Source organism: Oncorhynchus mykiss, chromosome 10, assembly GCF_057628025.1.
Source record: "Oncorhynchus mykiss isolate SJ-2025 chromosome 10, ASM5762802v1, whole genome shotgun sequence".
Taxonomy (NCBI): Eukaryota; Metazoa; Chordata; class Actinopteri; order Salmoniformes; family Salmonidae; genus Oncorhynchus; species Oncorhynchus mykiss.
In genome coordinates this window covers 65,109,473-65,122,527 of record NC_143031.1, presented here as the reverse complement: position 1 = coordinate 65,122,527, position 13,055 = coordinate 65,109,473, and the positions used below count along the sequence as shown (strand labels likewise).

The window sequence follows — 13,055 nt, the reverse complement described above, 5'->3', positions numbered from 1 at the left end:
GATATACAAATTGGCTTAATTATTTATTTACTAACTAATAATCACACAGAATTACATAAACACAAGCAAAATAGCTTACACATTGATTACTACATAATGCAATGAAAGGTCCCTAGTGGACTAAACCGATAAGATGGCTTGTTACACAAAATGAAAAGAGGAGGGGCATGTAAGAAAGAACAGGAGAAAATACAAAGGACTTTACTATCGTACATACAGCTGATAACTATGCTCATGGAAATGCAATGAACGGCCGCTTATTTGAAAAAAATTGCAATGTACATATTTACGATTTTATGCCTTTGTTGTCTCTGTTGAAATCGCTGGTCCATTTTCTGGAGAGTCAGTCGACAAAGTCTCTGGTTGTGTAAGTCTCTGGTTGTCCACCAGAGGTCACCATGTCCTTTGTAGTTGTAGCTTGTTCCTTTTGTTCTGGGAGTGTCTGTTATAGGTCAGATGTACCAATGGTCATTCAATAGGGAAATGTTCTTCTCTCGTCTTCGGTCTAGTTTCCTAAACTATTTTTACATATACAGCTGCAGACGGTGAATGTGTAGTCTTTAGTTTTGTAGATTTATTAACCATTTGTAACGTATTCAGCTGGAACTGCACGTAACTGGTCTATAGAGTGGTAGCAATTTCAACGTGGGGACTCCCGTCCTTACATTTTCTTGATTAATGTACATTTGTCACGAGTCCTCTATTTAAGCACTTGGGGGAAAAGGGGCGTTCCCTCCTTTTGTCGTAATGTCTGTGCTCACGTGGGCGTGGCCACTGACTTGGTTAAGACTTCATATGAAAAACAATTCTCTCATTTAGAAGGCTAACATCACATTACATCTTCTCATAAATAGTTTCATATTTAACCATATCATTTCCCCAACATTTTGGATGTGAATCTGATCACTGGGAAATATGCACATTCCAAGATACAGTTATGTTGTTCTACTGTCCTGAGTTACCTCACCAATTAGTAATGAATTTGACAGGATTGTTCTTTCAGTACGCACAGATCATTCCAACTGTTTAGGATTACAGAAATATTGTTTCATTATTCAACCTTTTGATGTTACTTTTTTGGCAGGAGGAATCTCCTTATAACAAGAGGCTTCTTTCTCCTCAAATCCTGCCAAACCCAACCCAACAACAGCAGAGTTTCTACACAGTATTTTCAACCGGTCATAAAACTGGTGGGGGAGGGGGGATCTGGCACCTATGATCATCACCCAACAGGGCAAGTCATGACACATGGTTATCAAAATGTCACGCCAGAGTAAGCCTACACTAAACACAAACCTTATCTTAAGTGTTTCTAAAATCTTCTATGGGAAAATGAATGGTGAAAAAAGATTGTAACCATTTCCCTGTTTGATCACTAGGTTCTAGGGGTATTATGACACCTCCACTGTGGGGCTATATACACTGCTCAAAAAAATAAAGGGAACACTAAAATAACATCCTAGATCTGAATGAATGAAATATTCTTATTAAATACTTTTTTCTTTACATAGTTGAATGTGCTGACATCAAAATCACACAAAAATGATTAATGGAAATCAAATGTATCAACCCATGGAGGTCTGGATTTGGAGTCACACTCAAAATTAAAGTGGAAAACCACACTACAGGCTGATCCAACTTTGATGTAATGTCCTTAAAACAAGTCAAAATGAGGCTCAGTAGTGTGTGTGGCCTCCACCTGCCTGTATGACCTCCCTACAACGCCTGGGCATGCTCCTGATGAGGTGGCGGATGGTCTCCTGAGGGATCTCCTCCCAGACCTGGACTAAAGCATCCGCCAACTCCTGGACAGTCTGTGGTGCAACGTGGCGTTGGTGGATAGAGCGAGACATGATGTCCCAGATGTGCTCAATTGGATTCAGGTCTGGGGAACGGGTGGGCCAGTCCATAGCATCAATGCCTTCCTCTTACAGGAACTGCTGACACACTCCAGCCACATGAGGTCTAGCATTGTCTTGCATTAGGAGGAACCCAGGGCCAACCGCACCAGCATATGGTCTCACAAGGGGTCTGAGGATCTCATCTCGGTACCTAATGGCAGTCAGGCTACCTCTGGCGAGCACATGGAGGGCTGTGCGGCCCCCCAAAGAAATGCCACCCCACACCATGACTGACCCACCGCCAAACCGGTCATGCTGGAGGATGTTGCAGGCAGCAGAACGTTCTCCACGGCATCTCCAGACTGTCACGTCTGTCACATGTGCTCAGTGTGAACCTGCTTTCATCTGTGAAGAGCACAGGGCGCCAGTGGCGAATTTGCCAATCTTGGTGTTCTCTGGCAAATGCCAAACGTCCTGCACGGTGTTGGGCTGTAAGCACAACCCCCACCTGTGGACATCGGGCCCTCATACCACCCTCATGGAGTCTGTTTCTGACCGTTTGAGCAGACACATGCACATTTGTGGCCTGCTGGAGGTTATTTTGCAGGGCTCTGGCAGTGCTCCTCCTGCTCCTCCTTGCACAAAGGCGGAGGTAGCGGTCCTGCTGCTGGGCTGTTGCCCTCCTACGGCCTCCTCCACGTCTCCTGATGTACTGGCCTGTCTCCTGGTAGCGCCTCCATGCTCTGGACACTACGCTGACAGACACAGCAAACCTTCTTGCCACAGCTCGCATTGATGTGCCATCCTGGATGAGCTGCACTACCTGAGCCACTTGTGTGGGTTGTAGACTCCGTCTCATGCTACCACTAGAGTGAAAGCACCGCCAGCATTCAAAAGTGACCAAAACATCAGCCAGGAAGCATAGGAACTGAGAAGTGGTCTGTGGTTATCACCTGCAGAACCACTCCTTTATTGGGGGTGTCTTGCTAATTGCCTATAATTTCCACCTGTTGTCTATTCCATTTGCACAACAGCATGTGAAATTTATTGTCAATCAGTGTTGCTTCCTAAGTGGACAGTTTGATTTCACAGAAGTGTGATTGACTTGGAGTTACATTGTGTTGTTTAAGTGTTCCCTTTATTTTTTTGAGCAGTGTATATCCAAAACCAACAGAATGAACTACAAACTAACTAGTACTATATTACATGTCACCACTCTATACATGGGCCGTGTGCATTTTCTGTTAGTGTATCCTGAGGTAGCTCCTCTCTGAGAACCTCTTCCAGCAGTGCATACAGGCAAATGGCCTCTCTCCCGTGTGGACCTTCAGGTGCATCTTCAGTTGGTGCTGGTGGGAGAACCTCTTCTCACACTGGGGGCAGCTGTAAGATTTCTCCCATGTGGACCCTCGGGTGCATCTTCAGATTGGACGAGTCAGGGAAACTGTCCCAGCACAGATGGCAGCTGAACAATTTGTCTTCCATGTGCATCCTCTGGTGCAGTGGTTCCCAAACTTTTTTAATAGTCCCATACCCCTTCAAACATTCAACCTCCAGCTGTGTGCCCCCTCGAGCACCAGGGTCAGCGCATTCTCAAATATAGTTTTTTTGCCATCATTGTAAGCCTGCTACACACACAATATACAATACATTTATTAAACTTAAGAATGAGTGTGAGTTTGTCACAACTCGGCTCGTGGGAAGTGACAAAGAGCTCTTATAGGACCAGGGCACAAATAATAATCTTGCTCTTTATTTAGCCATCTTACATATAAAACTTTATTTGTTCATCAAAAATGGTGAATAACTCACCACAGGTTAATGAGAAGGGTGTGCTTGAAAGGATGCACATAACTCTGCAATGTTGGGTTGTATTGGAGAGTCTCAGTCGTAAATCACACACACAGTCTGTTTAGTTTTCATGCTAGTGAGGGCCGGGAATCCACTCTCACATTGGTACGTGGTTGCAAAGGGCATCAGTGTCTTAACAACGCAATTTGCCAAGGTATGATACCCTGAGCGCAGCCCAATCCAGAAATCTGTCAGTGGCTTCTGATTAAATTACATTTTCATAGAACCGCTTGTTGCAATTTCGATGAGGCTCTCTTGTTCAGATATCGGTAAGTGGACTGGAGGCAGGGCATGGAGGAAGGTCCTTGTTAATGCAGACAGAGAAGAGCTCCAACTTCTTAATCATAACCTCAATTTTGTCCCGAACATTGAATTTAGTTGTGGAGAGTCCCTGTAATCCTAGATTCAGATCATTCAAGCGAGAAAAAACATCACCCAGATAGGCCAGTCATGTGAGAAACTCCTCATCATGCAAGCGGTCAGACTAGTGAAATTATGGTCAGTAAGAAAACTTTGAGCTTGTCTCTCAATTAAAAAAAACATGTCAATACTTTGCCCCTTGATAACCAGCGCACTTCTGTATGTTGTAAAAGCGTTACATGGTCGCTGCCCATATAATTGCATAGTGCAGAAAATACACAAGAGTTCAGGGGTCTTACTTTAACTAAGTTAACCATTTTCACTGTAGTGTCCAAAACATCTTTCAAGCTGTCAGGCATTCCCTTGGCAGCAAGAGCCTCTCGGTGGATTCTGCAGTGTACCTAAGTGGGGAGCAACTGCTTGCACGCGTGTTACGACTCCACTATGTCTCCCTGTCATGGCTTTTGTGGCATCAGTACAGATACCAACACATCTTGACCACCAAAGTCCATTTGATGTCACAAAGCTGTCCAGTACTTAAAAAATATTCTCCCCTGTTGTCCTGGTTTCCAGTGATTTGCAGAAGAGGATTTCTGCCTTAATTGACCCCCCATAAACGTAACGGACATATACCAGGAGCTGTACCAGTTCCACCACGTCTGTTGATTCATCCAGCTGAAACGCATAAAATTCACTAGCTCGTAATGCGAAGCAGTAATTGTTTCAAAACATCTCCTGCCATGTCACTGATTCATCGTGAAACAGTGTTGTTTGATGAAGGCATTGTCTGTATAGTTTTTGTTGGCCTTTTCCCCCAGCATTGTCCCAGCCATACCCGCGGCAGCAGGAAGAATTAAGTCCTCCACAATAGTATGGGGCTTGCCTGTTCTAGCCACTCGGTAGCTCACCATTTAAGACTCTTCTAGCCTCTTCTTATTAATGATATCTGTTGCTTTTATACATGTCTTACTATTCGAAAGTCATCTTAATTGTCACTCAAAAAACTCCTGTGGCTTATTTTTCAAATTGGCATGTTTTGTTTCTAAAAATCTGCACAAGAGTAAAGGTTTCATCGAGTTGTGAGATAGTACTTTTGCACATATAACACACTGTGGCTGAGGAATGGCACTACTCTCAATATAATTAAACCCCAAATCAATGTAGTTCTCATCATATTTGCACCTCTTCGATTGTCCAATGTCCCTGTCTGTTGTTCGGTCCTTTCCCGGGTAAGGGGGGCAGTAGCTCTTCAGCTACATCCTATTCACAACTATCAGTGTCCATGCTAGGTGGACTAACAACAAATGTAGAATTACTGATGCTAGCATTGGATGTGCTCGTGGAAGCAGAACAACTTGTGTCGTCAACAGGTGCAGGTGTAGTACAGCTGGTAGTAGCAGTACTACCAGTAGAGCTGGAATGTGTCTATGGATGCGGGCTTTACTTTTTTAAACCATTTATACATTTTCGAGCAAACGGAATGAGCAGCAGCTACGTTTGGCTACATACATTAGTGGAATTTCCGCGAGAGAGTAACGGTTAATGTGATTGGATGTTAATTTATTTGACTAGGCTGCCTGTATTTGACATTGTGTTGTTACTTCGCTGAACACGAGATGGTTTAACTTTATTTTTGGCAGTGAAACGAGGCTACTCGGGTGAGAAAAAAACCTGACCAAAATGTATAGCCCCGTTGGAAAATATAAATGTTGTTTGAAAATGTGAAGAATTTTATTTTATTATTTAATTATAAAAAAATAAACGTGAATCACATTTTTATTTGGCATACCCCCGGCGGCATTGTATGTACCCCAGTTTGGGAATACCTGCTCTGGTGGATCTCCACCTGTTTGGAGAAACTGAATCTTCTCACAGAACAAACAAGGGAAGCGCTTCTCTTTTATGCCGCCACCTTTACTGATTCTGTTTTCCCTACAGTCATTTGTCAATGGGCTTGTGTAGCCATTTAGTGTTGAAGAACTGGCATTGTCTGAGGTCTGGTTTACATAGGGAGAGTGTGAGGAGGATGAAGGCCAGGGAGTGTCTGTGTTGTCGCAAGGTCAATATTCCAGTTGATAAATCTTATGAAGGCAGGGTGAAGGAATTTTTTTTCAATAATTTCTTGTGACTCCATCCCAAATATAACGACACAACCTTAAAATCGGTATATTTTGATTTTTACATCAACAAATAATGTAAAAATCAGTACATTGTCATCTCTTATCAAATTGAAAATAAACCAATTAATACATTTACTCAATAAAATTTTATTTTTCAAATTACCTTTCTCAAAAATGTTTGTATATTGTCCATTACAATAAACTGTACTGTTCATTTTTTGTTCAAAAAACAAATACAGAAAATACATTTAAAAACAAATATTGGCAACCCCACTTCAGTTGCCACAGGGTTGCGACCCCAACGTTGAATACCACTGTGTTAGGGGGTTAACCTGAGTCTCTCTGAATCACAACTAGGACGGAGTCTGTGTCCATTCTCTCTAGCCACATCCCTGTCTCTAGCCACATCCCGACACGGGAGTCCCCTCACAGCAAATCTACGCCTCGCCCTAGTCTCAGCCAGTCTGTTGTCATGAAGACTAATATTAGGGATGGGCACGTTATTCCGAATATTTGAATATCCACAGATATTAATATTCGATTACATGGGAAAGTATTCATTTTTGAGAGAAAAAAAATCGCTCTATTTTAACAATGAAAAGGCATTGTCTAAAATTAAATAAACTCAGCAAAAAAAGAAACGTCCTCTCACTGTCAACTGCGTTTATTTTCAGCAAACTTAACATGTGTAAATATTTGTATGAACATAACAAGAGTCAACAACTGAGACATAAACTGAACAAGTTCCACAGACATGTGACCAACAGAAATGGAATAATGTGTCCCTGAACAAAGGGGGGTCAAAATCAAAAATATGTCACCAGCTGCATTAAGTACTGCAGTGCATCTCCTCCTCATGGACTGCACCAGATTTGCCAGTTCTTGCTGTGAGATGTTACCTTACTCTTCTACCAAGGCACCTGCACGTTCCTGGACAATTCTGGGGGGAATGGCCCTAGCCCTCACCCTCCGATCCAACAGGTCCCAGGCGTGCTCAATGGGATTGAGATCCGGGCTCTTCGCTGGCCATGACAGAACACTGACATTCCTGCCTTGCAGGAAATCACGCACAGAACAAACAGTATGGCTGGTAGCATTGTCATGCAGGAAAGGTACCACATGAGGGAGGAGGATGTCTTCCCTGTAACGCGCAGTGTTGAGATCGCCTGCAATGACAACAAGCTCAGTCCGATGACGCTGTGACACACCGCCCCAGACCATGACGGACCCTCCACCTCCAAATCGATCCCGCTCCAGAGTACAGGCCTCGGTGTAACGCTCATTCCTTTGACGATAAACGCGAATCCGACCATCACCCCTGGTGAGATAAAACCGCGACTCGTCAGTGAAGAGCACTTTTTTGCCAGTCCTGTCTGGTACAGCGACATTGGGTTTGTGCCCATAGGCGACGTTGTTGCCAGTGATGTCTGGTGAGGACCTGCATTACAATAGGCCTACAAGCCCTCAGTCCAGCCTCTCTCAGCCTATTTGCAGACAGTCTGAGCACTGATGGAGGGATTGTGCGTTACTGGTGTAACTCGGGCAGTTGTTGTTGCCATCCTGTACCTGTCCCACAGGTGCGATGTTCGGATGTACCGATCCTGTGCAGGTGTTGTTAACACATGGTCTGCCACTACGAGGATGATCAGCTGTCTGTCCTGTCTCCCTGTAGCACTGTCTTAGGAGTCTCACAGTACAGACATGGCAATTTATTGCCCTGGCCACATCTGCAGTCCTCATGCCTCCTTGCAGCATCTTTCTTTCGGCATCTTTCTTTTGGTGTTTTCAGAGTCAGTAGAAAGGCCTCTTTAGTGTCCTAAGTTTTCATAACTGTGACCTTAATTGCCTACCGTCTGTAAGATGTTAGTGTCTTAACGACCGTTCCACGGGTGCATGTTCATTAATTGTTTATGGTTCATTGGACAAGCATGGGAAACAGTGTTTAAACCCTTTACAATGAAGATCTGTGAAGTTAATTCGTAAAAAAATCCAAATATCTTTGAAAGACAGGGTCCTGAAAAAGGGCAGTTTCTTTTTTTGCTGAGTTTACAATGATCTATGTGACATTGCAACATAGTGTACAAGGATAGACCATTAAATGTAAAAAGTATATACTTTTTTTTATGAGTGCGCCCCATAAAAAAGACGCACCGGTAGCCTACACATGTTTCACAGATGTAGCTTGTTGTTATTAGAATCAATCAAAGCGGCATTGAGAGGGAGATTTCTAATCAATGCAAAATGGAATAAAAATGACGGAACTAAGTTGGCTAAATGAGGAGTAGGCTACACTGATCATCCAACCGGTAGGCTGATGTTTCATATGAATAGAGTTGTAGACAAGTACGGGGAGCGCAGAAAAATAGCTTTAATTGGCCTTGCTACTTAGCTAACTTAACTGACTTCTGTAGCTAGCTAGCTCTTTTACAAACGATTTGATGGAGTCAAGATAGGCACTACCAGATGGAATGATAGATAACCTATGGCAGCAACAAGTTTGTCCAACCAGCGCGAGTCGGTTTGGCTTTCTCTCTCTCTCCGTGCCAGAAAAATGCCCATCCCTAACTTAGATCGGATGTTGTTTTGTGTTTGACTGTCTGTTTCTGGTTGTGGTTAACCGTTTTGTTCCCCAGCCCAGAGTTGAGGATGCTGTCCCATCCACTGACCTCCACTATGTTGCCTCTGGTCCTGGCCTGCTCGGTGGTGATGTCCCCCGGGTCCCTGGCTGCACCGGCCTGGTTCTGGGAATCCAAGATGGCTGCCCAGTCTTCTCTGTTAGCCTCCAGCCAACCACCTACAGGAAGAGGTTACAAAATAGACTTTACAAACATTAAATGTATTACCGGATCATTTTCATTTTCATTATAATTTTCATTATAATGTGTGTAAACATAAGTTATATAGATTTTATTTTATAAATGAAGAAAAATTCTAAAATTGATTAAATGTTTTCCCTTATCAGTCTACACACAATACCCCATAATGGCAAAGCAAAAACAGGTTTATATAAATTCTTGCAAATGTATTAAAAATAAAAAACAGAAATACCTTATTGAACATAAGTATTCAGACCCTCTGCTATGAGACTCAAAATTGAGCTCAAGTGCATCCTGTTTCCATTGATCAAATAAAATCAAATGTATTTATATAGCCCTTCGTACATCAGCTGATATCTCGAAGTGCTGTACAGAAACCCAGCCTAAAACCCCAAACAGCAAGCAATGCAGGTGTAGAAGCACGGTGGCTAGGAAAAACTACCTAGAAAGGCCAAAACCTAGGAAGAAACCTAGAGAGGAACCAGGCTATGTGGGGTGGCCAGTCCTCCTTTAGATGTTTCTACAACTTGATTGGTGTCCACCTGTGGTAAATTCAATTGATTGGACATGAGTTGGAAAGGCACACACCTGTCTATATAAGGTCCCATAGTTGACAGTGAATGTCAGAGCAAAAACTGACAGAGCTCCAGAGATCCTCTGCGGAGATGGGAGAACCTTCCAGAAGGAAAACCATCTCTGCAGGACTCCACCAATCAGGCCTTTAGGGTAGAGTGGCCAGAGGGAAGCCACTCCTCAGTAAAAGACACATGACAGCCCGTTTGGAGTTTGCCAAAAGGCACCTAAAGGACTCTCAGACTTGAGAAACAAGATTATCTGGTTTGATGAAACCAAGATGGAACTCTAAAGCCTGAATGCCAAGTGTCACGTCTGGACATCACCTGGCAAATACCATCCCTACGGTGACGTATGGTGGTGGCAGCATCATGCTGTGGGGATGTTTTTCAGCAGCATGGATTGGGAGACTAGTCAGGAATGAGGGAAAGATGAACAGGGCAAAGTACAGATCCTTGAGATCCCAGAGCAAAGTAGAGATCCTTGATGAAAACCTGCTCCAGACTGGGGCAAATGTTCACCTTCCAACAAGACAACAACCTTAAGCACACAGCCAAGACAATGCAGGAGTGGCTTCGGGACAAGTCTCTGAATGTCCTTTTGTGGCACAGCCAGAGCCCGGACTTGAACCCAATCTAACATCTCTATAGAGACCTGAAAATAGCTGTGCAGCGAGGCTACCCATCCAACCTGGCAGAGCTTGAGAGGATCTGCAGAGAAGAATGGGAGAACTCCCCAAATATAGGTGTGCCAAGCTTTTAGCGTCATGCCCAAGAAGACTTGAGGCTGTAATCGCTGCCAAAGGTGCTTCAACAAAGTTTTGAGTAAAGGGTCTGAATACTTATGTAAATGTGAGATACGTTTTTTTTATTTTTAATACATTTGCAAAACCTTCTAAACGTGTTTTTGATTTGTCATCATGGGGTAATATAAGGCTGGAACGTAACAAAATGTGGAAAAAGTTAAGAGGTTAGAGTACTTTCTGAATGCACAATATGTCAACCTTACCTTGCTCCCCCATCTTTAGTCCACTCAGCAGGTCAATGCTCTCTGGTCCGTCTTCTATAAACTCCTCTTTGACTAGTAGCAGATCAGGCTTCCCATCCTCCATGTCTACTGACTGGAAGAGATACAGAGTGAGAGGATGTTGGATCAAGAAATTTGATATGAGCACCCTGCTATGGAGCATTTTCTGATTGGCAATGAGGGATTGCTATGAGTACTATACAAAAATATGAATTGATTTGATAATATGCAAATGTGTTAGTTGATTTGATTACTTCTTGATTCTTGATCTTCTGTTGAATCTGACAAATAATCTTAATGGTTGTACAGTCGTCTCAAATAAAACTGTGAAGGACCTCGGCGTTACTCTGGACCCTGATCTCTCTTTTGAAGAACATATCAAGACCATTTCAAGGACAGCTTTTTTCCATCTACGTAACATTGCAAAAATCAGAAACTTTCTGTCCAAAAATGATGCAGAAAAATTAAAATCCATGCTTTTGTCACTTCTAGGTTAGACTACTGCAATGCTCTACTTTCCGGCTACCCGGATAAAGCACTAAATAAACTTCAGTTAGTGCTAAATACGGCTGCTAGAATCCTGACTAGAACCAAAAAATGTGATCATATTACTCCAGTGCTAGCCTCTCTACACTGGCTTCCTGTCAAAGCAAGGGCTGATTTCAAGGTTTTACTGCTAACCTACAAAGCATTACATGGGCTTGCTCCTACCTATCTCTCTGATTTGGTCCTGCCGTACATACCTACACGTACGCTACGGTCACAAGACGCAGGCCTCCTAATTGTCCCTAGAATTTCTAAGCAAACAGCTGGAGGCAGGGCTTTCTCCTATAGAGCTCCATTTTTATGGAACGGTCTGCCTACCCATGTCAGAGACGCAAACTCGGTCTCAACCTTTAAGTCTCTACTGAAGACTCATCTCTTCAGTGGGTCATATGATTGAGTGTAGTCTGGCCCAGGAGTGGGAGGGTGAACGGAAAGGCTCTGGAGCAACGAACCGCCCCTGCTGTCTCTGCCTGGCCGGTTCCCCTCTTTCCACTGGGATTCTCTGCCTCTAACCCTATTACAGGGGCTGAGTCACTGGCTTACTGGGGCTCTCTCATGCCGTCCCTGGAGGGGGTGCGTCACCTGAGTGGGTTGAGTCACTGATGTGGTCATCCTGTCTGGGTTGGCGCCCCCCCCCCTTGGGTTGTGCCGTGGCGGAGTTCTTTGTGGGCTATACTCAGCCTTGTCTCAGGATGGTAAGTTGGTGGTTGAAGATATCCCTCTAGTGGTGTGGGGGCTGTGCTTTGGCAAAGTGGGTGGGGTTATATCCTTCCTGTTTGGCCCTGTCCGGGGGTGTCCTCGGATGGGGCCACAGTGTTTCCTGACCCCTTCTGTCTCAGCCTCCAGTATTTATGCTGCAGTAGTTTATATGTCGGGGGGCTAGGGTCAGTTTGTTATATCTGGAGTACTTCTCCTGTCCTATTCGGTGTCCTGTGTGAATCTAAGTGTGCGTTCTCTAATTCTCTCCTTCTCTCTTTCTCTCTCTCGGAGGACCTGAGCCCTAGGACCATGCCCCAGGACTACCTGACATGATGACTCCTTGCTGTCCCCAGTCCACCTGGCTGTGCTGCTGCTCCAGTTTCAACTGTTCTGCCGACCTGAGCCCTAGGACCATGCCCCAGGAATACCTGACATGATGACTCCTTGCTGTCCCCAGTCCACCTGTCTGTGCTGCTGCTCCAGTTTCAACTGTTCTGCCTTATTATTATTCGACCATGCTGGTCATTTATGAACATTTGAACATCTTGACCATGTTCTGTTATAATCTCCACCCGGCACAGCCAGAAGAGGACTGGCCACCCCACATAGCCTGGTTCCTCTCTAGGTTTCTTCCTAGGTTTTGGCCTTTCTAGGGAGTTTTTCCTAGCCACCGTGCTTCTACACCTGCATTGCTTGCTGTTTGGGGTTTTAGGCTGGGTTTCTGTACAGCACTTTGAGATATCAGCTGATGTACGAAGGGCTATATAAATACATTTGATTTGATTTGATTACTTGACACTCTTAAATGGTTTGATCATTTAAAGGCATTTAGAACCAACTTCTCTGTTTTAAATGGCCTATGTGGCTACGATTTGACATTCTAGTGTCAAAATTGACTACAAAGTGTAAATAGGATAATTTTGGTCATAAAGTCAGTCTAGTTCAAAACTGAGTTCTGTTAGTGAGTTCGTCACGACTTACTGGAGGGTTGGTATGGATTACTTACTTGCCCACTTTTGCCAACGATGCCCAATTGCCCAGAGACAACATGCTGCTATGTGGACATTTGTTGTCAAGTCTGCATATGGGTCCAAAGCACAGCAAAGAGGAGTGAAAATGGTTTTCCATAAAGATGATGCAAACTTCCAATGCATTTCAACAATATGGCCAGGAATGGATTACATTCGACACGGTCAATTCTGCTGCATGTCAACCGTCAAACA

General features: G+C 43.9%; 1 protein-coding gene across 1 annotated transcript in view; it reads right to left on the bottom strand.

Annotated features, from left to right (window-relative positions):
- LOC110534675 (uncharacterized) overlaps nt 1-13,055 on the bottom strand; it is a 28,179-nt gene that overhangs the window by 3,082 nt on the left and 12,042 nt on the right. Inside the window, exons 5-6 of the mRNA XM_090187427.1 lie at nt 10,570-10,681; nt 8,839-8,966 (exon numbers count right to left, since the gene is read on the bottom strand). Coding sequence (XP_090043553.1) covers nt 8,839-8,966; nt 10,570-10,681 — 240 coding nt within the window. The remainder of the gene's footprint in view (nt 1-8,838; nt 8,967-10,569; nt 10,682-13,055) is intronic.